Raw genomic sequence first — 25,754 nt, 5'->3', positions numbered from 1 at the left:
CATTGGGAAGATGAGATTTTTGTTCTTTTGTTTAATTTCCTCGTTATTTTCTTCCCTTCTTCCTCGTGGCTTCATGATGCTGAGGGTGCCTGCTCTGACCTGCCAGGGAGCAGAGTTTCTCCTAAATCACGTCACAAACACCTCTGAGTGCTTTTTCTGACAGAAGCAGTTTCTGCCACCCACCAGCTGCTGCCTGGCCCTGCTCGGCTGAGATAAGGGATGGGTGCAGCACCCGGGCTGTCCTGTTGATTCTTCCTTGGAAATCTTGTGCAAGAGCACTGCTCCAGGGGGAGAGGGGAACTGCCAGGGCCAGAGAAGGGCCGGGGTTGCTTTAGAATCACAAAATCGCTTAGGAAAGAAAAGAAAACTGGGGGAAAACTCCTCATTGATTCCAGCCACTCCCCCAGCACTGCCGACACCACCGCTGACCCACAAGTGCCACATCCACGCGGCTGTGGAATCCCTCCCGGGACGGGCACTCCAGCCGTGCCCTGCCCACCCTGCAGGTGTTATCTGGGGGGATTTAACCCCCTGCAGGCTGCGGGGGCAGAGCAGCGCCCTGGGCAGCTGCAGGCGGGACTGGCCCGCACACGCTCGGCCGGGCAGGGCTGCAGCCCGTCGGATGTGACTCATCCTGGAGGCTCATCCCGCTCCTCCCCTGCTCCGCCGGTGCCTCTCCTGTGTCCCCGCAGCCTGCGGGACCCCCGCTGCCATCGGCACCATCGAGGCTGAAGCCGCTCCGGTGCGTCCCGTGGAAGGTGCTCAGGGTAGCGGGGTGGGCTGGCGGCAGCGATCCGGGAGGGCTGCGGGAGCCTCGGCAGAGCCCCTGCGCGGCTCCCGGTCCGGATGGAGCCCACTCGAACCTCGCCTGGCCCCGTGCCTCGGCTCCCGGGATGCCCAGGGGTCCCTTGTGCCCGGCCGGGCAGCGCTCGGGGCTGCCGGGGCACGCCCGGGGCTGTGCCCGTGGAGCCAGCGCCCGGGCAAAGGTTCCTCTGCTGGGGCTGGGCACGGACCCGGAGCGAGGTAGGAAGAGAGGGGGGGATAAGAAGGAAGGAGTCAGAGGTCCCGGCCGGGCGGTGCCGGTGTCCCCTGCGGGCTCAGGGCACGGCAGAGCCGGGCCGGTGTCACCAGCGTGTCACGGCGGGACGGGCGGTGCGGCCGCGACCCCCGGGAGCAGCCCCTTGTGCTGGGGGGGCACGGGGTGGGTGGCACCGAGGAGGGGACAGTTCCCGGCTGTGTGCCCCCAGCAGGGACCCTGGGATGCCGGTTTGCCAGGGCGGAGGGCTGGGGGGGTTGTGTGGCCGGCAGGATATGGGGGGGCCGATCCAGGCCTCCCCCCGCTGACGGAGCCCCGTTTGCAGGGAGCCAGAACTGCCCCCGTGCCCTGCCCCCGGCCCCACATGGACCTCCCGGCGGAGGATGGGGCTGAGGCACCCCAGGAGGGGAGCCCCGAGGCTGAGGTGAGAGTGGGCAGGGGCTGGGGACCCCCCTGGACAGCTGCAGTGGGGGGCCAGGGAACCCCAGTGGTGGAAGAGGGGAGAAACCCATGGATGAGGGTGTGAGACCCCCACAGGTGGCAGTTTGGGAACCCCCATGAATGAAGGGTGTGGGATGCCCACAGGTGGAGGATGGGACACCCCATGGGTAGGTGTTTGGGTATCCAGATGTGGGGAGAATGTGAAACACCACAGGAGGAGGTTTGGGGTCCCCCATGGGTGGGGATTTCGGGGATCCCCATGGGTGAAGGAGGGGGGGATTCCTACAGGTAGTTATTTATGGATCCCCTGGGGTGGAGGATGGGGGACTCACACAGGCAGGGGTTTGGGGACCCCCATGGGTGGGGATGAGGGATCCCCATGGGTGAAGGAGCAGGGGATTCCTATAGGTGGATTTGTGGATTTGTGGATCCCCGGGGGTGGAGGACGGGGGACCCGCACAGGCAGGGATTTGGGGACGCCCATGGGCTGAGGACTGGGATGAGGGTGCAGCGCAGGGATGCGACCGAGGGCTGTGCTGGGGCCGGGGACCCTGTGGCACAGAGGTGGCAGCTTGGCCCTACAGGTAGTTAGGGTCAGCCAGCTCCCTCTCGTCCCACCCAGGTACCCGAGGGGCCGCAGCGCCCGGCGCGGCAGTGGTCGGGGGCCGAGGCGGGCTCGTGGCTGGCGGCGCACGGCGGGGCCGCGGGGCTGGCCCGGGAGCACGGCCTGACGGGCCGGGCGCTGCTGCGCCTGAGCGAGGGCTCCCTGCGGCGCATGGGGGTCACCCCGCGGAGCCGGCGCCGGGAGCTGCTGCGGGAGCTGCTGCGGCTGCGGCTGCAGCAGGAGGTGCAGGAGCTGCGGAGCCTCGCTGGCGGTGAGCACCCCCCGCGCCGGGGGCAGGGGCTGCGCTCCCCGGGGGATGGTGCTGGGAGAAACGAGGCGCGCTCTTTGTCACAGACGCGTTTTGTGAGAAATCCTTGCCTTAGGATTTTTCTCTCCTGAGAAGCTGAGAGGCCTCGGGAACAAAATGTAACCAATGGTTATCGGCTGCTGTGGGATGCAACAGGAACAAAATGTAACCAATGGTTATCGGCTGCTGTGGGATGCAACAGGAACAAAATGTAACCAATGGTTATCGGCTGCTGTGGGATGCAACAGGAACAAAATGTAAATAACCAATGGTTATCTGCTGCTGTGGGATGCAACAGGTGTATCTGGGATTGGTCTCATGTGGTTGTTTCTAATCAATGGCCAATCACAGCCCAGCTGTCTCGGACTGTCTGGTCAGTCAAAAGATTTTATTATCATTCCATTTTCCTTCCTTTCCTTGCAAGCCTTCTGATGAAATCCTTTCTTCTATTCTTTTAGTATAGTTTTAATATAATATATATATATCTCATAAAATAATAAATCAGCCTTCTGAAACACAGAGCCAGATCCTCATCTCTTCCCTCTTCTTGGGACCCCTATGAACACCACCACACACTCTTTGAAGATTTTAGAAGTTTAAAAAGGGATAAAAGGGATAAAGCAAAAGTAACAGTGCTGGATGCACAGCCATAGCCACTTGTACTATTAACTATAACAACTCTCATATATTTTTCATTGCACTGGTCGAATACATATTCACGAGGATTATACATATTCAAAATTCACTTGAGTTTATTTGTTCCTGGAATTCTTTATCTCAGTTTGACCCCTGACCTCATCGCAGAGTATGTGCCACAATGCAGACGTGATTTTGAGAGTTTTGTATTTTATTTCTTCACAAGGCCCCCTGGTCTGTGGTTTGACAATTATTGATAGCTGAAGGGTCAGTGGTGGATCCCTCCTTGCTCTTTTGGTGTTTTTTGCATGGTTCTTTTCAATGTTATCTTATCATACAGATATTTTAGCCATTTTTTACAAGTATTTTCAATCAATATTAGTTATTTCACTATTGTCAGTCATCTACAAAAATAAAAGCATTGGTTATTATTTCACAACTACAATTACTTCTGCAAAAGTTAATGTTATAATACACAGGACATAGCCTCTATTTTAATATTTTGTGAGAGCCTAAACTATAATATATTTATCACACTAAAATATATAATCTACACAGGGCTTAGGGTATTAAACATAAAAGGCTGAAAAATTATATGAAATGAAATAAATATGAAAATGAATCATAAATATGAAATTATGTTATATGAAAAATAAAAAGGTGATTACAAACGGCACAAAATAATTTGCAAAAGCCAATATGATAGCAAAAGCCAACAGCTACACAGTAATTTATAAGTGTCACCTTCCCCCCTGTCCCCAGAGTGAAGATGATGTCCCTGTGGATGTCCCCGAGCCTGTGGGAGCAGAGGAGATGGCACGTGAGGACAAAGCAGCTGGGACTGAGCCACACATGCAGGAACAGTGCTGGAGGAGCCCCGAGATCACTGTGGCCCCCCAAAAATGCAGAGCCTGCCCAGTGCAGGAGCTGATAAGAACAGCAGAACCTTAGAAGCAAAATTTGATGCACGAGGCTGGGCAGTTACCCCAAGCAGAGAGAAAGCAGTCCCAGAACTGATCTTGTGGGAAATAGGGGGTCACAAACACAAAGACACTCATAGGAGTGCTGAAAAGCTTTTGAGACGTTTGCAAAAATCTATGATTGGATCTAAAATGGCTCAGATTGTGCAATCAGGAATCCAACAAAGTGTAGTTTGTTAAAGAAACAGCACTAACAAGGCCAACAAAACAATGCTGGGAGCCACAAAACCTGGAAATGTTCTGGGTGAACACTGGCAGATGGATTTTACTGAGTTGCCCAGAGAAGGGGGGGGTATAAATCCATAATGATAAAGTTCTGGTGGAAACCTTTTCTGGGTGGCCAGAAACCTTCCCTTGTCACACCAACCAGGTTAGGGAAGTGACTAAAGTACTGTCAAATCAAACAAATACAACAAAACCAAAAAGACAATAAATCAAAAATCGGGGGTACCTTTGGGAATGTCATCAGACACGGATTCCCACGTTATTGCAGAAGTGATACAACAGCTTAGGAAAGCCTTGGGAATAGCTTGGGATCCTCACACTCCTTATAGGCCCCAGGCTAGTGGCAAAGTGGAGGGAGTGAATTATACAATCAAATTGCAATTGGGTGAAATGTGTCAGGAAACCTCCTTGAGCTGGGCCCAAGCCTTACCTGGTGCTCTGCTTCAAAGCAGAATTCAGCTGCGGGGCACCAGCAGAATCAGCCCCTGTGAGCTGCTCTGTGGTCGACCCTAGCAGGTGCCACACTCCAGGAGACACACACGTTCAAAGGAGGGGTGGATTTGAATAATTACCTCATTTCTCTCAGTAAAACCTTTCAGGATTTGCAGTGGTTGGACACACCAGGGCACGAGTTCCAACCAGGAGATTGGCTCTGTTTGAATGACTGGGGAACTGCTCCACTCCAGCCAAAGTGCAAGGGACCTTTCCAAGCACTGCTGACAACTTTTACTGCATTGAAACCGCACAAAGTAAAATTTTGGATACCATGTTCCAGAATTAAAAGCACCTAAGCCCCCTGGGAAGAAGTCAAGAGCTTGTCACAAACTGTTTTACAAAACCAAATGGCACTAGACTTTGTTTTAGCATCACAAGGAGGAATATGGACTGTAATTAACTACAGTTGCTGTGTATTCACTGACCAAAAAACACTGTAGAGTGTCTACAGATGTAGGAAACTTAGAAACAAACCCAAATTTCCAAACCAAGAGCTCAAGATGCCACCTCCTGGAGATTTGAAGAAATTTGGACCAAACGTCCTTCATGGGTACCCAGCTGGACCTGGTGAAACATCTGTTTATAATCACCACCTTAATAATTGCTGTGTGGTTTTAGCCAGCATCAAGATTCAGTGTTGCAGCTGTTTTAATGCCTTACACTCTGAAAGGAAATAAAAATCTTAAGAGACTGGCTCCCACAAGGAACTTAGGACCAAGTAGAGGGGGGAATTGATGTGGACAGGAGAAAAGCACAGCCTTGGAGAAACAGATAAAGGATGTATCACAGGCAAACAGAAGTCATGAAAAATGGAAGCAGGATGCCAGCTCAGCTGTGCAAGGCTGATAAAGCAGAAGTTGTGCAAAACAAGGATATTTCCCTTACTCAAAAGTGGGGGTCAAGGAACATCCCCCTAAAAAGGACATGGGATATTAAAGACAGACCCCCAGGAGCCATATAAGGAGTCCTGGTAAGGGGTGTGACAATGTAAAATAAAGTCAAGTAAGTGGGGATAGCTACTGGATATGCAGTGTGTATGATAAAAGCTCTGTTCATCCAACACTGTCAGACTTGACTGGAGGAAGTATCCCCCAAATGACCAGGGCTGCAATAAAGAATGGCAGACATGTTCCATGCTACACGTTGAACAACAACTTTTAATCCTTTACTTCTTATTTTCCTTCTCTAAAGCCAAAACCAAATCTTGGAGAAGACTTCCAACACCCTCAAGTCCACATCTCACCAAAAAAACTTTCACCCCAAGCCACCCAGCAGCAGTTTCACTTTCACACTGCTGCAGAAAATCACAAGATTTACGGGAAAGCAGTAACTGTGGAATCACCACTCCCATATAAGGGAAAACAGCTCCCTCCAAAAGGAGCCAGAGCTGGGTGGGCTGTGCTGGACTTCACCGAGCACGGGAGCTGCAGGCACCGGAGGGGGAAGGTAGGGGATGGGGACGGGGACGGGGATGGGGACGGAGATGAGAACGGGGACGGGGATGGGGACGGGGACGGGGATGGGGATGGGGAAGAGGACGGGGATGGGGACGAGGACAGGAATGGGGACGGGGACGGGGATGGGGATGGGGATGGGGATGGGGACGGGGATGGGGATGGGGATGGGAATGGGGATGGGGATGGGAATGGGGATGGGGATAGGATGAGGATGAGGATGAGGATGAGGATGAGGATGACGATGAGGATGGGGATGAGGATGAGGATGAGGATGGGGATGGGGATGAGCTGCGGGGCTGGGAGCCGGGAGCAGCCGGGACCGGGATCTTGTTGCTCTCCTGCCTCCTGTTCTTCCCTGTGCTTTGCCAGGGCAGGGGAGGTGCCAGGGCAGGGGAAGAGGGGCCTGAGGGCAGCGGGCGGGCGCTGTGCGCTCCCCGCGTGGGCTGCAGGAAGCCGCCTTTGCTGGCACCGCTTTGGGGAGCTCGGGGGAGCCGTGTGCGCTGCGGGGGCTGAGCCGGGACGGGGCCGGGCAAGGAGCGGCGGGGGAAGGCGGGGAGGGATGCGGGGCATGCGGGGGCACAGGGAAGGCTGCAGAGCCGCAAAGGCTGTCCCGAGAGCCGGCAGCGGGGCCGGCCGGGCACAGGAGCCGAGCGGAGCCCCTGCCCCGCCGCCAGCCCGTGCCCGGCCGGGAAACGCTGCCCGCAGGCGGCGCCGACCCTGCCCGGCCCGGGCACCCCCAGCCCCGCGGTGGGGCCGATGGCTGCGCTCCCCTGAGGGCAGGAGCCGGGGCATCGTTCCTGCTCCTGCCCATGCAGGGAGGGTGGCGTTCTGCTCCCTTACAGTCTAAGCATCGCCACCCAGAGCGCTCTGGTCCCTGGGACAGCCCCACAGAGGCAGCCAGGTGTTCCCAGAGCCCCTTTCCCTGGGGCAGGGCTGCGCAAAACACTCTCGGGGGGCTGTTCCTGTGAAACGGGCTGCGGGCACTCCCACGGCAGGTCCTGCTGCCAGCCTTGCTGCTTCCCTCCCTTGCTTCCAAGGAGGAACTGGATCCCAGTTATGCCCTGAATGTGCTCAGTGCCTCTCTGCGGGCACTGACACCCTCACATGGGGCTTTTTCCCTATTCCTGCAGCACTGGGAAGCCGCGCAGGGAGTGCCAAGGGTGCCTGGGGGCAGGTTCAGGGTGTGGCTGGGTTGGAATTAATGTTGTCCAGTGTCACAGACACATTTTATGAAAAATCCTTTCCTCAGGACTTTTTCTCCTGAGAAGCTGAGAAGCCTCAGAGGAAAATAAAAACAATAATTACCTGCTGCTGTGGAATGCAACAAGTGCATCTTTGATTGGTCTCATGTGGTTGTTTCTAATTAATGGCCGATCACAGTCCAGCTGTCTCGGACTGCCTGGTCAGTCACAAGATTTTATTATCATTCCATTTTCCTTCCTTTCCTTGCAAGCCTTCTGATGAAATACTTTCTTCTATTCTTTTAGTATAGTTTTAATATAATATATAGCATAAAATAATAAATAAGCCTGCTGAAACATGGAGTCAAGAGTCTCACTTCTTCCCATGTCGGGGCTGCCTGCAAACCACCACAGGCCAGGGCAGCCTCTGGCTCCTGAGACTGAACCAGTCCTCACAGTGCTCCAGGGGGACAGAATTTGGGAGGGGACAGGGCTGGGACAAGTGGCTCAAGTGCACGAGCTCCAGCAGTGACCCTGAGCCAGCAGTTCCCATCCTGAGCAGCCGCCCTGCACTGAGGCTCTGCTGCCCAGGGAGCAGCTGGACATGTGCCTGTGAAAAATGTCAATCACTTGTTTCTAGCATTTTAAAAATTTAATCGTGATAAAATGGTTATAAAAATAGTAATAGAATTAGAGTAATAAAAATTTGAACAATTGGGATTAGGACAATAGGAGACAATAAACCCAAAGAGTTACAGATGGTCCGGGTACCTTTTTCTGGGCAAAATAAGCCCAGAAAAGGAAACACATTAACAGAGGATTAACCCTTAAAAGTAATAGCGCATTGCATATTCATACACCTCATCCATGATGCATAAATTCCATTCAAACACAGGATTCTGGCTGGGCAGTGTCAACTTCTTCCTCTGAATCCTGACTGCATCTCCAGGACTGAGCGAGGCAGGAAGAAGTTCGTTTCTTCTGATAAGGGAGCAATAAATTAATTTTCTCTGAAAGATTCAGGTGTCCTGTGGCTGCTATCTGGTGCGAGTACCTCATTCCTTTCTTGAAAAAACATCCCACATACACAGTTTCTATTTTAACTACAAAACTTACATTTTAACTGCAGAGCTACGGCCCACGAGCTGCTGGGGGGGCTCGGTGCCTGCTGGGATCCGAGCCCAGCGCTGCCTCTCCCCGCTCTGCGGGGCCCTGAGCTTCCCCCCAGCAGCAGCTGCGCGATGGGGCAGTGCTGGGACAGGGCCCTGCTGCCCCCCGGCAGCGCTGCCCCCCTGGCTCTGCCCCCTGCTCGCCTTCTCTGCTGCCCCCAGAGCACAGATGCTCCCTGCACAGCCTCCCACCCATCGGCAGCCCCAAGTCCTTCTCCCCAGGGCTGCTCTCAGTCCATTCCCTTCCCAGCAGTGTCTGTGCCTGGAATTGCCCCAGCCCAGGGGCAGCGCCTGCACTTGGCCCTGGTGACCCTCAGGGGCTTTGCTCTGTCCCACCTCTCCAGCATGTCCAGCTTCCTTCTGGTGGGGGAACGTGGATGGAGGTGCCAGGGGAAACCCTGCTCTGCTCACCTCCTCAGAAGAGCCCTGAGGAGTCTTTGCTGCCTGGGCATTTCTCAGCGGAGGAGAAGGGTTGGCCTCCAGTGCTCCCTGGAATGAATCTGCCGTGCTCATGGGTTGCCTTCTGCTGACTCTCTGCTCTTCTCCTTTAGGTTTTGGGGCCTTTCCTTCCTGCTGCTCTTCCTCCTGAGTCCCCAAGGGGTTCCCACCTTCTTCTCCACACCCACCGTGTACCCCAGGCCTGCCACTGCCCCTGTGCTGTGTCCCCTGAGCTGGGGCCCTCGGCTGCCCGTGTCTGCTGGGAAGCCAAGGCTGGGAGCAACGGGAGCATCTGCTGTGAGGTGGGTGAGGAGAATCAGAGCCCACAGCCCTTGCACACATTGCCCAGATCTGCAGGGATTCCAGAGGGAAAGCTGCCCCTGAAGGCTCTGGAAGGGTGCTGGAGCCCAGCCCAAGCCCCTGGGATCAGTACCTGAGCTGGTGACAGGGCTGTAGCCTTGGTGGGACAGAAGCTGATTGCTCAGATGGGATTTTTGTAAGGAATAAATCTCTCCAGTATCCAAGTGAACTGAGACTGGGACAATTCTCGGAGTTGTGTGAAAGAGTCAAACACCCAGAGGTTTAAAGGCAGGTGCCCAGTTAAAGGTTTGCAGGCACTTTTCCACCTGTCACCAGAGATTTTGAACTCAGGGGCTCTGTGGTGGCTGAAGCCAAGACTGCCACCAAAGGGCACCTGCCTGATGAGACCCTCTGTGCTAACGAGCAGCAGATCACAGAGGGCACCTCTCTGAGTTGAGTCCCAGCATTTCCAGTCACTTCTGATGGGTCACCAGGATGTCCCAGGCACAGCTGAGGGCAGGGACAAGGTGGATTTTTTCCCCTGCACTGGGGTGGGCCCCTGAGGGTGCCAGGAAGCAGCGGCTCCTGGGAAGGGGCCAGAGAGGGGCGAGGGAGGGGCTGCGCTGGCAGCTGGAGCAGGAGCACAGCTCAGAGCCCCTGGGGGGCGTGGGGGGAGCGTGTCTGGGGAGTGTGGGGTGCCCATGGGGGGAGTGTGTGAGCGCTGCCTCCGGGTGCTGGGAGCAGCAGGCTGGGCCAGGCAGCCAGCAGGGCAGCCCCGGGCTGGGCAGAGGGTGCAGGATGCAGGCAGGGCTGTTGGATGGGCAGAGGGGCTGGGCCAGGGAGCCAGGATTGCCCCCGGCTGTCTGCACTTGTGGATGGAGGAGTTCTGCTGGGAGGATGTGGGCGATGCTGAAGGCAGCACCTTGTCCAGGACAGGTTGTGTGGCTGAGTCACTGTGTGTCCGTGCGTCTGTGTTTGTGTCTCTGTGTCTGTGTGTCTGTGTTTGTGTCTCTGTGTGTCTGTGTGTCTGTGTTTGTGTCTCTGTGTCTGTGTGTCTGTGTTTGTGTCTCTGTGTGTCTGTGTGTCTCTGTGTTTGTGTGTCTGTGTTTGTGTCTCTGTGTGTCTGTGTGTCTCTGTGTCTGTGTGTCTCTGTGTTTCTGTGTCTGTGTTTGTGTTTGTGTCTCTGTGTGTCTGTGTGCCTCTGTGTCTGTGTTTGTGTGTCTGTGTTTGTGTCTCTGTGTGTCTGTGTGTCTCTGTGTCTGTGTTTATGTGTCTGTGTTTGTGTCTCTGTGTGTCTGTGTGTCTCTGTGTCTGTGTGTCTGTATTTGTGTCTCTGTGTGTCTGTGTGTCTCTGTGTCTGTGTTTGTGTGTCTGTGTTTGTGTCTCTGTGTGTCTGTGTGTCTCTGTGTCTGTGTGTCTCTGTGTTTGTGTGTCTGTGTTTGTGTCTCTGTGTGTCTGTGTGTCTCTGTGTCTGTGTTTGTGTGTCTGTGTTTGTGTCTCTGTGTCTGTGTGTCTGTATTTGTGTCTCTGTGTGTCTGTGTGTCTCTGTGTCTGTGTGTCTCTGTGTCTGTGTCTGTGTGTCTGTGTTTGTGTCTCTGTGTGTCTGTGTGTCTCTGTCTGTGTGTCTGTGTGTCTGTATTTGTGTCTCTGTGTGTCTGTGCTGTCTCTAGGGTACACACTCACCTTCAGGGTTGATCCTGCTAACAGGAAAGCAACAGGCACATTCACGGGGCTGGGAAGGGGACCCTGGCTTTGGTGCCATCCCAGGCTTGGCTCCAGCAGCCGGGTGGGAGCAATCCCAAGGGCTGCAGCTGCTGCAGAGCCTCTGCCAGGAGCCTGGGGCCTCTGACAACACCTTAGGGAATGTCTCTGTTCTTCCTCCACAGCCATGGCTTCGCAGGAGGACGCACAGGAGGAGGATACAAAGACACAGCTCCTGGCAGAGGCATTCCAGAAGGAAGGGCTGGATGCTGGATACTGGCTGCCCAAAGCTTCACAGATCCTGGGAATCAAGTGCAGAGAAGCCCTGCAACATCTGGAATATAAAGACTACCTCAGGCTGGAGTGTGAGGTACAGCACCCCTGGGAGAAAAAGGCACTCCAGAAACTCCTGAAAATAAAAGATGACAAAACGACCATTAAAGAGGTGCAGAAGGAGCACTTGGAGAAGACAAAGCAAAGACAGGAAGAGGCCAAACAAGCTCTGAAGGATCTGACAGAAATGCTCAACAGCCGCAGCCACAGCCAGGATGCTCTGAGGGAGAAAGCAGAGACTCTGTGGCAAGCCATGGAGATTCCCAAAGAGTTCTGGCCACCACCAAAGAAACCCTTGGCAGATATGCTGGAGAGCATCCAGAAGCAGCTGGAGCGGCAGGAGCTGTCAGCAGGCAGGAGGGAGAACATCCCTGACACGGAGGTGCTGAGGCGGGCGTCAGCGGGACTGGCCCTGCAGGGCATCTACAGAACCAGCAGACCTGAAGATGTGCTGGCAAAGCGAGAGCAGCTCCTCAGGGTTCCTGAGGGATTCCAGCTCGCCGGTCCCGAGCAAGGATCGCTGCTTGAGAGGAAGGAGTTCTCCTCCTCTGCAGCAGAATCCACTTTCACCAAGTCCATGGAGCAGCTGGGGTTCAGCATGAGCGTTTCTGCCAAATCCTCATTCTGGGGGATTAATCTGGGAGGGAGTGTAGATCACAGCGGCTCCTTGCAGTCACAGGACACCCACCAGTCCCGCTCTGAGCAGAGCTACTTTTGCACCACCAAGTACCAGTACATCCCTCTGGCCTCCTGCTACTTCCAAAGGCATCAGCTTCGCCTCTCGGATGCCGCTCTGCGGGAGCTGCAAGACATGGAGCAGCTTTTGAGCTTCAGTCAGGAAGAAGACAGCCCCACCTTGGTGAAGATATGTGAGAGCTTCTTCAGCAGGTTTGGGTCCCACATAAACCAGGGTCCCCTCCACTTTGGGGGGATATTCTGGTGGAAGGCGTCTACAGAAGGATTCCGGGCTGAGCAGCGCGAAGAGGTGAAGCGACAAACGTCTGAAGCACTGAACAGCTTTGTTGGGGCCAGCTGGGGTGGCTTCGGGGCCAGTGTAGAAGGGACCCTGGATGTTTCCAAATCCAGCTCACAGGCTTCTGTCCTGGGGAGAGCCGGAGAGAGTTCTCATACAGCAATTCAGCTCTACGTGGTCAACACAGGCGGCCCAGCAGACACAGCTTCCCTTCCTCAGTGGAAAACAGGGCTCATGTCTGATAACACAACGTGGTGCGTTATCGACCGTGGCTTTGAGCTGATCCCAGTGTGGGACATTATCCTGTGCAATCACTGTGGGGATTTTAAGTCTGTTGGTCAGATGAGCAGAGCCCTCAGGGCTGGGTACAAAGTGCTGACGAATCAGAGCATTAGCATGACTTTTGGAGAGGAACTGGGCAGTGCAGTGCAAGAGGCCAGAGATTTCATGGGGACTGTGAAGGCCTGGGAGGTGACAGTGGATGAAGAGAAGCTGTTCATGCTGATGGAGCTAAAAGATGATCTGAGTGCAAAAACCAGGAACCCCAGTGTGTGGATCAACGTGTGCCTGTCAGACAAAGCCCTGCAGGACTTCCTGGTGAACACCGTGCGGAGCTGCCAGGAGTCAGCTCCAGAAAACACCACCACTATCAAGGTAATGTTGAGGAGCCTCCTGAATCCTCATATCTACTCTGTCAAGGACTTCCCTGAGGCTTCCTTCATTATGCAATGGGTCTTCCAGACTGAGCACCCGCTTCCCAGATCTCCCAAAGTCTCTGAGCTTCAAGAGCTCATCAAAACACTGCAGCAAATGAAGGAGCACATCCATGCTGTCACCTACGCACCGGGAAGCTCTGCTTCTGACGTTCATGAAGCAAAGATAGAAGCCACCCTGACCAGCAGCCTGGCCATTTATTCCTTACTCCAGTCTCTCCAGGAACAGGCTCAGAAGGACATGGAACTGTTGGTGCTCTTGATTGTGACCAGCACAGGCTACCAGGTGAAAAGCAGCAATTTTCAGCACCTCCTTGGACACCCAGAAATTCAGTACATGGCCAAGGAAATGGAAGCAGCACATAAGGAGTACATGAACCTGAAGGAGCAAGATGCGGACAGAGCTGAGGCATCCCTCCTGCTGACGGGTCTGACTGTGACACCAGAATGTCAAAAGCTGTCCCCTGAGCAGAAAAGGGAGCGTTTAGTTTTCATGGAAGATCACATGAAAGGCTTGTGGTCCCCACGGATAAAGAATCTCCTCCAAAAGCACAGTGGAGACGAAGACTGGGAGAGGCTGGAACGTGACTTGGACTCCTTGATCAGTGGGTGCTTGGATGACAAATGGGATGAACAGAGGATGCAGAACATACTCAGCGACCTGGAAGACACTTTTCCAAAACCAGAGCCCCCCAGTCAGTCCCAATCCAAGTCAGACAGCAGTGAATCCAAAGAAAGTGAAGCCATTGCAAACCAGGAGTTCCTCCAGTTGCTCAAGCGCCTTGGACTGGAAAGTCACTATCCAAGGAAAATGGGGATGGGAGATTTCCGCACCATCTGCAAGACATCTCTGCAGGACGGCCAGCCCAGCCAGGACAAGGAACTGCCATTGTACTTCTTGCAAAAGCTGTTAACTGTGGATTACCAGGTGAGATACCTGACTTGCTGGGAAAGGAGCAATCCAGGCCTTGCACCCATGCCACAAAGCAGCGAGCAAGAGAACCAACAATCAGATTCCTTTGAAAACTTTCTTGATAAGCTGATGGAAGCAGGTCCTAAATGTGCAAGCAGGGACAGCCATGTGCACCCCATGGACCTGCAGATGGCCATTTTCCATTGTGCTGATGACTTCCTGAGACAGTCCCTGGCAACCAAGCTGGCGTTCTGCCAACTGGCGCTGCCTCTCCTGGTGCCCAACCCGAGCACTTCACGCATCGAGTTCCCGCTCTACACCCTCAGCCAAATCCAAAGGAGCTGGAAAGAGGTGGACAAGTCAGGAAAGCAGGCCCAAGCAAAGAGTTTCAGCAACAAACTCATCTTTCAGGCACAGACACCCATTGTGTCCTTCATCCGCATTGGCAGCTCGGCCTCCTCTTCCAAGTCCCAGCTCCTGAACGCTCTGCTCAGCAAACGCAAACACGACACTTTCTTCCACCGCCACTGCAGAGGCAGCACCAGAGAGCGTCTGCTCATGGAAGGGCTGGTGGAGATTGCCTGGTACTGCCCCGGTGGAAGCCCCAATGACACCTTTGAGCGCTGCGTGGCTTTCTGTAACCTGCGTGGAGACGCCAGGGATCACGGAGCACAGCTGCAGTTCCTGCAGGAGATATCTGCTGTCAACGTGGCTCTCGTGTCCGATTGGGAGCACATGGACAACAGGGGGAAAAAGCTTCTGCAGGGCCTGTGGCAGTCACAAAGGCCTTTGGTTTGTCTTCTCACAGAAAAAGAGAACACTGCAGCTGGACAAGCCAGCAAAACCATAACAATAGGGATCAAGAACAGAAACGAAGCAGAACTGATGGACGAGCTGACCAAGACAATTGGGAATCTCCTGGAAGGTTCTAATCCATGTTTCAGCCTGGAGGCCTGCGTGGACAAAGCTCGCCAGCACGGATTTGTAGTGGATGCAGATCAACCCGCGTGTGTGACAGCCAAAGCAAAGGCAAAGGAGCTGGTGGAGCTTCTGAAGAAAGAGAAGCTGTCTGAGATCAAATCCAAGCTGCTGCCACTTCAAGGAAAACTGTGGTACCAGTGGTGCCAAAAGGACAAAGAACTCACTCGCTTGCAGGAGAAGAGGAACAAGAGCGTTGAGCATCATTGGAGCCAAATTGAAAATGAGAAGAAAGCAATAAGAAGAAAGCAACTGGAGCATGCTTCACCTCTCAACACACTGATGAAATCATTCCTTGGCTTTCTCCAGGCCCAGCCAGCAGATACCAAGAAATACTTCCTGCAGTGGATGAAGGTCTTTATGGACGAGCTGTCTTGTGGTCGCCTTGAAGAACTGAGGAGGGACTATCACGAGTTATGGTCTAAAATCCTGTCAAGAAAGAAAGACAAGAAGAAATCCAGTGGCAATGATGAGATGATGAGTCGCTTGGATGCCCTCTCTGATGAAATCAATGATTCATCCATTGGCCTGGAGCACCTTCTGAGAGAGGTAGGGCAGATTTACGAAGCTCTGGAATTATTGAACTCCAAGAAGGACAATTTTGTCAAACTTCCGGAAATTGCAGTAGAGCTGATGGTTTCAGGGTACCCCGTGGAGCTGATGGATGGGGACGCTTCTTACCTGCCCTTGCGCTGGGTGGGAGCAATCTTTGACAGCTTAATTGAGAGGCTGGGGGACAAACGAGTGTTTGTGCTCTCCGTGCTCGGCATCCAGAGCACAGGCAAGTCCACCCTGCTGAATGCCATGTTTGGTCTGCAGTTCAACGTCAGCGCAGGGAGATGCACTCGCGGAGCCTTCATGCAGCTCATCCCAGTGGGCGAGGAGCTGCAGCAAGACTTGGGCTTTGATTTTGTGCTGGTGGTTGACACAGAGGGACTCCGTGCCATCGAGATGGCCAATAAACAGTCCCTGAACCATGACAATGAGCTGGCCACCTTTGTCATTGGTGTCGGCAACTTGACTGTGATCAATATCTTTGGAGAAAATCCATCAGAAATGCAAGATGTTCTCCAGATCGCTGTGCAGGCTTTCCTGAGGATGAAGAAAGTCAATCTTTCCCCAAGCTGCCTCTTTGTCCACCAAAACGTGGGAGAAGCAACTGCCAAGGAGCAGAACATGGAAGGACAAAGGCGCTTGCAGGAAAAGCTGGATGAAATGACCGTGATAGCTGCTCAGCAGGAATTCTGTGACATCTCCTCCTTCAGCGATGTCATTGGCTTTGATGTGAACACCCACATTCACTACTTTGCTCACCTGTGGGAAGGAAACCCCCCAATGGCACCACCCAACCCCAACTACAGCCAGAACGTCCAGCAACTCAAGAGCAAAATCCTCCAGGCTGCCAAGAAGCAGTCACAGAGCAGCATTTTGAGGCTCTCGAGCCTGAAAGATCGTGTTAGTGACCTCTGGAATGCTTTGCTGAATGAAAACTTTGTTTTCAGCTTCAAGAATTCCCTGGAGATTGCTGTGTACAGGAAACTGGAAAATGCCTTTAGTCAGTGGAGCTGGGTGTTGAGGAAACACATCTTAGATGTACAAATGAGACTGGACAACAAAATTCGGAATGGGGACTTGCAGAATGTCACCAGAGGATACCTTGAAGGGCTGGTGAAAGAGACAAGTGATGCCATTGAGAAAAAAGTGGAAGAGTATTTCAGGGAAGACAAAGACCGGGAGATACTGGTCCAGTGGAAATCAAGCACAGAGCTGAAGCTGAAAGAACTCAAAGAGACTCTTCTTCATGAAACAAAAAAGAAATGTGAGAATCTCATTGAGCTACAGAAGGAGCAGAAGAAACTGGATGCAAGGAAGTTGGAATATGAAGTTGCGCTCCTGAAAAGGAGTCGGGAGCTGGCTGTGACTCTGAAGGGGAAGAGCCTCAGTGAGAGAGAACTGAAGGACAACTTTACTCTTGTCTGGAATGAGTGGATTGCCAAAGTCTCCCGTGCTGCTCGTCCTCCAGAACGGGTGGATATCGATGCAGAAATCGACGATGTCCTTGTAGAGCACTTTAAGGAGCCAGATGTCCTTGAACGGATCACGTCTGTTTCCAAAGGCGGAGGATTTTCTTTTGATCCAGAGAAACATATCATGAAGAAAAAGTATTTCGTCTTTTTCACAGATCCCAGGAGCCTTTCCAATGCTGATGTGATCAACTTTCAACACATCACAGACAAGATTATAGCATGTGTGATGGCAAACATTGCTAAGAAGGAGGAGGAGAAACGCGATTACAGTCGAAATTTTATTCATGAAATACTCAATGAAGTACAGAAAGGTGTCAACTCTGTCCCCAGCAATGGGAAATGTAGTTTTAACAGAGATTACAGCATAGATTTGTCGATCTATCTGTGCAAAATAGCAGCAGAAAGGTTTAAAGCCATGCACGAAGCATTCCAAAAGGCAAATGACCCAGTTGAGTACCTGAGCAGCAAGAGAGAAGATTTCTTCCAATGTTTCCAGATTTCCTGCCAAGGAGCCACTTCTGTCACAACATTTGCTGTTTTCCTTTGTGACAAGATTGAACCAGCTCTTTGCCGTGCAGTCTATGAGTGGTCAGCTAAAGCCATCGCTGAGGACATACAGAAATCCCCAGATTTCCAGGGCAGCAGAGCCAATCTGGAAGTTTGCATCCTGAGATACCTGGCAGAACAGGAAAATTTTGAGTATTTCAGGCAGTACCTTATGTCTCCGAAAGAGTTTTGTGAGAGTTACATTGAGACACGGGTTAGGAGTCACTGTTTAGATGGGACTAGGAGGCTGGGGATGTTTTTAGATTCCTCCCTTGATATTCTCTATCGAAACATCTTGTCAGCTGTTTCTTTATCAACCCAAATTGTCAAAGACAGAGAAGACAGAGAAGACAAAGCCTCTCTCTGGCTGGATGAGTTTTGCAGGGAACTGTCAGAGGTGCTCAGCTTGCCCAGAAGTGACCTGAAGGGCATCGAGCACCAGGAGGTCACAGACATTGAGTTCCTGAGCAGTGCCATGGCAGAAGCTCTGTATGACCTGAGGGAAAGGCTCAAGAAAGAATTGGCTGCTGCTGACCTGAGCTCATTTCCAAGGCAGCCTCACAGCATCCTGGTGGAGCATTTTGCAGGGTGCTGGGAGCAGTGTCCCTTTTGTGGCGCTGTCTGCACAAACACAATGCAGAATCATGATGGAGACCATCAGCTGGTCTTCCATCGCCCAGAAGGTTTGACGGGATGGAGGTGGATTGGGACAGACCAGCTCGTCATTGATATTTGTTCCAGCGATGTTGCAAGTGACTGCACATTCAGGATTCGTGAGAATGAAGTTTACCCCTACAGGAGATACCGGGATGCTGGACCTCCATATTCCACTTGGAACATTCTTCCTGATCCATCCATGCAGGCGTACTGGAAGTGGTTTGTGTCTCATTTCAAGACACAGCTGGAAGCTTTGTATAATGGGAAATTTCAGGGCAAAGGAGAAATCCCTGAGGCGTGGTATAGAGTTACCAAGCAGGAAGCACTGTCTGAGCTGGAGAAGCGTTAGGCCACATCCTTGGAGAGGAAGAACCACAACAGCTTTGCAGTTTAGGAGAACTTTGTACCAGGCTCTGCACAAAATGCAGTTACAATGATGATACTCTCAAGTCCAGTAAAGACAAAGGTATCCCAAATTTGATGAAATAAGGTGCATTACAGCATCCATTACTCAGCAGCTCCCGTGCTTCATGAAAAAGCCAGAATCCTCTTGCCTGTTTGCCATAAGCATTCCCCTCAGCTTTGTCCTAGAGCCAAACCAAACCCATCCTTGGGGCCATCAGCCTTGTGGCCATCCTGAGCCCGAGGGCAGGGACGGGGCAAAGGCAGCACTCAAAGCACCCCTTGGATCAGCTGCTGTGAGACAAGAAGGGACAGTGCCCCAGGGGCAGTTTTCCTGCAGCAAGGAGCTGCCCTGCTGGGAGAAAGGGCTGCAGGGCCTGAGGCCAGCTCCACGCTGGCTGCAAGCTGGGCTGCTTGGCTTCTGGGTGTCATCCTTCCCTCCCTCATTGCAGCCTCCTGGATCAGCTGAGGCCGTTCTCCCAGCAGGAGCCGTTGTGCCTGCGGGCTCAGGAAAGCAGCGACACCACTGCCCTGGGGCTCAGGCAGTGCTTTCACTCCCTGTCTCAGGGGTGCTGTGTCTCTGTCCGGGGCAGCCGCTCCTGCTCAGCTGCCTGGGGCTGCTGCCCTTTCCTCCAGCCCTCAGCCCCAGCAGGAGCTGCTCCTGCCCTTGGCCTCTCTGCTGAGCAAAAGCCTTTGGAGTGCCCCATGTGGAGAATCCTGTCAGCCAGCACCTTCCGCAGCAGCCCTCGGGGCAGGGCTGTGCTGCCCAGGCAGGCTGGTGCCACCAGAGCTGTGCTCTGCAGAAGGTGGCACCCGCTGCCTCTGCCCCAGGGAGCCGTGGGGGCTTTTGCTGCGCAGGTGCTGCAACCCCGCTGGGCCAAGCGAGGGCCAGGCCCTTCTGGAGAGCTGCTGAAGGGCTGCTTCAGCCTCATCCCCTGCAGGCTCTCTGTGAAAAATGCATATTGTACGCTTGGCTCTTTGCAGATATTAAAATCAACGTTACATGTGTTAGGTTGGAAAGTTATGCTGTATTAATCTCTTTGAAGTAGTGTGGTAAGTATAAATTTTAGGCTATAGCATAATATAAAATAGAAACTATGTGATGAAAGATACTTTTCTAAGTAGCTCAAGGAATGGATAAGAGAATCAAGAAATTCTTCCCATAGAGATAACAGCAACAAGACACCAAAAATCACAAGAGAAGAATTATTGCCCCCTTATCGGGAAGAACCAGACTTTGAGGGATCAAGACAATTGATTTACAAGATATGGGGGGGAGTTGACAATAACCAGAAAAGACCCTTTGTTTGAAAATAATTTTTGCATCATGTATGAGATATATGAATATGCAATAGGCTATTGCTTTTAAGGATTAATCCTTTGTTATTGAGGTGTGCTTTTGCTTGGCAGAAGGAGGAAAACATACCCAGACGTCTGTAACTCTTTGCTTTTTATTGTCTTCGATTGTCCTACTCTGATTATCCAAATGCTTATTGCTTTAATTTGTTATTACTATTTTCATATCTATTTTATTACTATTTGTGGTGGTTTGACAGGAAATGTGTTTTTTGGGATGCTGTGTTTTTGGCCAATGGATATTCAGGCTTTAATATTGGCATTTTAACCTGGCCATTTAGGACATGGATCCGCCTCTGAGAACATGGGGTTAAAAGCAGAGCTCTCCCCTGGGAGGGTTCTCTTGGGTTTCCGGCGGGAAAGAGTTCGGGTCTCTCCCCCGGCCCAGCTGCTGGCTTGTAGGAGCTTTTAACCCCTTTTTGGAGAATGAGAACTTTACAGAACATTGACCTCTCCTAGAAGATAGAGTGGAAGATGAGGAAGGAAATGTGCAAGTGTGAGAGAGGTCTGGGCGAGCGAGAGATAGTGGAAGGATAGAGAAGAATCCTAGTGGGAAGAGATGATGGAGTGGCTTTTGCTGGACTCTTTTTGTACAGCCATGGACAGAACCATGTTCCTTGTGACACAGAGACTGCATTCTAGGGGGAGGCAATGCCTCAGAACCAAGAGGGTTCAGTGTTGGTGCCCCTCGGCCCCAGGGGGTGAAAAATATGGTTCTCAAAAATATGGGGGGGACAGGTGTCCCAAAGGAGAGATTGTGGGGACAGGTGTCCCAAAGGAGAGACTGTGCCTTTTTTGGATCGGGACAGAGCATCCTTAAAAAGACAACCCTAGAAGCAGCTCTGGTCCGTGTTCAGTGGTGAGAGCACTGGACATGAAAGGAAGAGGTCACGACGTCAGATGTACTCCGGGCGGTGCCACGAGTGACACGGAAACACACGAGGCTTCAGCTGTGTTTCCAGGGGAAGCCCATGGTACAAGAAGGACTCCTCTCCTCTTGATGAACTGAGGGTTGATTGTTTGAAGGGTGGTGCTGGACTAAGAGTTGGTGATTTGGGGAATAGATGTATTGTGTTGGAAATTTGGTGGGGGGAGGAGGAAATGTAAGGTTTTCATTTTCCCTGTGTGTGTGTTCCTTTTTATCCTTTTTCCTTTATGTAGTTGTAGTGTAGTTAATGAAGTTTTGTTTTCTTTATTCCCTAAGTAGGAGCCTGCTTTGCTTATTCCTGGTCACATCTCACAGCAGCTACCAGGGAGAAGGTATCCTAATGGGGGCACTGGCATTGTGCCAGTGTCAAACCATGACACTATTAAACTTCTAAAATTTTAAAACAAGTGATTGCCTGTCACAGACATCTTTTATGAAAAATCCTTTCCTTAGGATTTTTCCTGCTGAGAAGCTGAGAGGCCTCAGGAACAAAATGTAAACCTTGATTATCTGCTGCTGTGGAATGTAAAAGGTGCATCTGTGATTGGTCCCATGTTGGTTGTTTCTACTTAATGGCCAATCACAGTCCAGCTGGCTCAGATGGACAGTCTGAGCCACAAACCTTTGCTATCATTCCTTATTCTATTCTTAGTATTCTTAGCCAGCCTTCTAAGGAAATCCTTTCTTCTATTCTTTTAGTATAGTTTTAATGCAATATATATAATAAAATAACAAATCAAGCCTTCTGAAACATGGAGTCAAGTCCTTGTCTCTTCCCTCAACCTGAGACCCCTGTGAACACGGTCACCATTGCCGTTTTTCACGCTCTGCTAATAAAGGAGTTGATTTGGACTGCTCTGTGTCTCCTTCGTGCTCAGGGGAGCCACAGCTGGGGGTGACTCCAGCTCCGTGTGCTGCAGACAGGCAGGGGACAGGGGGTGGCACTGGGAGAGGGGGTGTGGCAGCAGAGGCTCTGCTCCATTCAGGGTCTCTGCTCCAGGAGCAGCTTCACTGCCTGCAGGGACGTGAGAGAGCAGGAGAAGCTCCAAACCACAACATCCAGGGAAACCAATGTCAGTGGCAGGTGCCAAGAGAGGCAGGGCTGGGCACCAAGCCTGGCCTGTCACACACGTAGAGAGCTGAGAAGGCTGATCCCAGCGAGGTGCTCTGCTCTGCAGCTGCTCTGCTGGGAACCTGCAAGACAGGAGGGGAACGGGCCCAGACTCTGCCAAGCCCAGCCCAAGGCCAAGCAGGCCCAGAGCCAGTGACAGGAGCCAGAGCTGGTGCAAGAGACGAGTGATGCTGCAAGGGCTGAGTGCCAGGGACAGGGTGTCACAGACATCTTTCATGAAAAATCCTTTCTTAGGATTTTTCCTTTTTGAGAAGCTGCAGTTTCAGCAACCAAAAGGAAACAATGGTTATCTGCTGCTGTGGAATGCAACAGGTAAACCCGTGATTGGTCTCCTGTGGATGTTTGGATTTCCTGACCACTCATGGCAGAGCTGGCTCTTGCTCTCTGTCTGAGACACAGATCTTTGTTATTCATTCTTTTCTATTCTTAGCTTAGCTAGCTTCTGAAGAAACCTTTTCCTTTCTATTGCTTTTTAGTATAGTCCTAATGTAACATATATCATAAAATAATAAATCAAGCCTTCTGATCATGGAGTCAACATTCTCGTCTCTTCTTCATCCTGAAAACCCTTGTGACCACGGTCACAACAGGGGACACCTGGGCTTGCTGTGTTGCTGCTGTGGTCTGTAAGAAATAACTAGGTAGTCATTGCCCTTCACTATCATATTGGCTTTTCCAAATTATTTTGGTACAGTACAGTTTGTAATCACTTTTTAACTGCTTTTTGTGTAGTCTAATTTGTCAGCCTTTTTACCATAATCTCGGTGAAAATTACATATTTTTGTGTGATAAATATATTACAGTTTAGGCTCCTGCAAAATACTAAAATAGAGACTATTTGCTGTGTATTATCACATTAACTGTTGCAGAAGTGACTACTGCTTTTTTTTTTTTTGTGTAACTAACTGACAGTGGTGAGAAGAACTCAGATAATTTTTGTGTGATATAGCTAATCTTGATTTCATGCACTCGTGGAGTATCTTATCTGTATGATAAGTTAACATTGAAAAGAACCAGGCTATCAAGAACTGTCAAACCATGGAACAGAGGGTCTGGTGAGGAAATAAAATATATAAATTTCATCTGCAGAGTGGCACATACTTGAAGAAGACGGGTCAAGTGTCGAACATGTAAATTCAAAGGAATGTTTGAATATGTATAACCCTCATGAATATGCATTTGACCAATGTAATGAACAAGTATATATGAAAATTGTTTTCAGTTAGCTGGTGTTCTTTTGGGATCCAGGGATCCAAAGCGGGAGTGGAGGTGCCCCTGGCCGTGGTGCCACCTCCTGGGCTGCGTGGGGAATGTCCCAGTGCAGCTACAGTGAGCTATAATCCTCATGAATTTGCATTTGACCAATGTAATGAGCAAGTATGTATGAAAATTGTTTTCAGTTAGCTGGTGTTCTTTTGGGATCCAGGGATCCAAAGTGGGAGTGGAGGTGCCCCTGGCCGTGGTGCCACCTCCTGGGCTGCGTGGGGAATGTCCCAGTGCCTCTGCTGGAGTGACCGTGGCGTTCCCAGTGCCACAACTGGGTGCAGTGGACAGGAGCCAGTGCAGCAAGGAGGGGGTGGCCTCAGGCCTGGGCTATCGGGAGGGTGCAGGGTCCCTCACCTGTGCCAGCTGTCCCAGCTCCCTCTCCAGTACCCCCAGACCGTTCTCTGCACCTTTCCCTGTCTCTGCCAGGTCTCCTTGGCCAAAGTCACCCTCAGCTGGATCATCAGGCTCCTCCTTCCTTGCAGGCCCTGCTGTGGGGAGGAGCACAAACAGATCAAAGGTCTTTTCCAACCTCAGCAATTCTTGGATGCGGTGCCTTCCAGTGACAGTGGCATGAAAAATGCATATTATATGATTGGCTCTTGGCAAATATTAAAATGAATAATACATGTGTTATGCTGGAACGTTATGCTGTATTAATCTCTTTTAAGTAGTGCTGTATTAAATTAAGTAGTGTGGTAAATATAGTTTTTAGTCCATAGCATAACATTAAAATAGAAACCATGTGATATAAGATACTTTTTGTAACTAGCTCAAGGAATGGAAAAGATGATCAAGAAATTCTTCTCATGATCCTCTCTGGTTAGAGATAACAGCAAGAGACACTAAGATCCCAAGAGAAGAATTATTGCCTCCTTATTGGGAAAGCTCAGATTCCGAGGAACCAAGAAAATTGATTCACAAGATGGGGGGCGAAGCTGAAATTAAGTAGAAACACCCTTAGTTTAAAAAATATTTAAATCATATATGAAATATATAAATATACAATAAATTATTGCTTTTAAAGGGTAATCCTTTTCTAGCAAGGTGTGCTTTTTGGCAGAGTGCCAGGCACCCGGACATCTGTAATTCTTTGCTTTTTATTGTCTCTTATTGTCCTAACTTTTATTACTATTTCCACAGCATACTGGGAAAAATGCATCTTTTATGATTGGCTTTTCGCAAATATTAAAATGAATATTATATGTGTTATGTTAGAAAGTTATGCTGTATTCATTTTCTTAAGTAGTGTGTTAAATATAGTTTTATTATGTTATAACATAATGTTAAACTAGAAACTATGCTGTGTAAGATACTTTTTTTAAAGAGAGGAATGAGGTACTCGCACTGAGATAGCAGCCACAGGACACCTAAATCTTTCAGAGAAAAATAATTTATTGCTCCCTTATCAGAACAAACGAACTTCTTCCTGCCTTGCTCAGCCCTGGAGATGCAGTCAGGATTCAGAGGAAGAAGCTGACACTGCCCAGCCAGAATCCTGTGTTTGAATGGAATTTATGCATCATGGATGAGGTGTATGAATATGCAACAGGCTGTTGTTTTTAAGGGTTAATCCTCTGTTAATGGGTGTCCTTTTTCAGGCTTATTTTGCCCAGAAAAGGTACCTGGACCGTCCGTAACTCTTTGTTTTTATTGTCTCCTATTGTCCTAATCCAAATTGTCTAAATTATTATTACTCTAATTATATTGCTATTTATTAAACTTTTAAAATTCTAAAAAAACCCAAGTGATTGGCGTTTTTCACAATGAATACGTATTAGCATGCAGTATATAAGTTGTGTTTGGATCCTTTTGCCTTTGTAGGTGAGGCAGGGTGGGAAGTCCTCCCCGTACCCTGACCAATTGGTTTTTGCTTATGCGTTACCTGAACCACTGCCAAATTTCTTTTTGTAACAACTGAATTATATTTGATTGCGTTATTCTACCCAATTAAAACTGCTGCTGAATTTTCTGTCTCATTAAAACTGCTGCTAATTTTTAAGTTTGTGGTTTATTAAATGAGACATATGGGACTTGATTTATATCAACACGGAGATGGAAAGGCAGGTGGGGAGGCCTGAGAAGACCAATTTTGCTCTTAGTTTCCCTTCCTCCCCTTGTTCTCACTCCCTCCCCAGAGAAGCTGTGGCTGCCCCATCCCTGGCAGTGTCCAAGGCCAGGTTGGACAGGACTTGGAGCACCTGGGGACAGTGGAATTGTCCCTGTCCATGGCAGGGGGTGGCACTGGGTGGGCTTTAAGGTCTCTTCCCACACAGAATCCATGAGGACTTAGAGAGATGAGAATGGTACAGGGATACCCTTGAGCCCTTTCTGGTACCTAAAGGAGATCCAGGAGAGACTTCTTAGCAGGGCTGGAGTGCCAGGACACGGAGAATCGCTCCACGCTGACCCAGGCCAGGCCTGGATGGGTTTTTTTGGGATTTTTTTCCCCCCGCTTTTCTGGCTCCCCTCACGCGTGGGGCCCTCCCGGCCGCCAGGCGGCGCCATCGCGGCGGGGCGGGGCGCGGTGACGTCACTGCCACGCCGGGTGGGCCGATGCGGC

The 25,754-nt window shown here is 51.0% G+C and overlaps 1 protein-coding gene across 1 annotated transcript; it reads left to right on the top strand.

The window, feature by feature from the left end:
- Positions 1-11,157: 11,157 nt before the first annotated feature.
- LOC136554169 (interferon-induced very large GTPase 1-like) lies at positions 11,158-18,708 on the top strand. Its single transcript, XM_066545974.1, has one exon. It carries the CDS (start codon positions 11,158-11,160, stop codon positions 18,457-18,459), a length of 7,302 nt encoding a protein of 2,433 aa, XP_066402071.1. The 3' UTR covers positions 18,460-18,708.
- Positions 18,709-25,754: the final 7,046 nt, after the last annotated feature.

This window comes from Molothrus aeneus, chromosome 3 (assembly GCF_037042795.1).
Source record: "Molothrus aeneus isolate 106 chromosome 3, BPBGC_Maene_1.0, whole genome shotgun sequence".
Taxonomy (NCBI): Eukaryota; Metazoa; Chordata; class Aves; order Passeriformes; family Icteridae; genus Molothrus; species Molothrus aeneus.
This window is presented reverse-complemented; position numbering and strand designations above follow the sequence as displayed.

Coding starts and splice junctions, on each gene's coding strand:
- LOC136554169 (XM_066545974.1), top strand. CDS start 11,158: ATGGCTTCGCAGGAGGACGCACAGGAGGAGGATACAAAGACACAGCTC.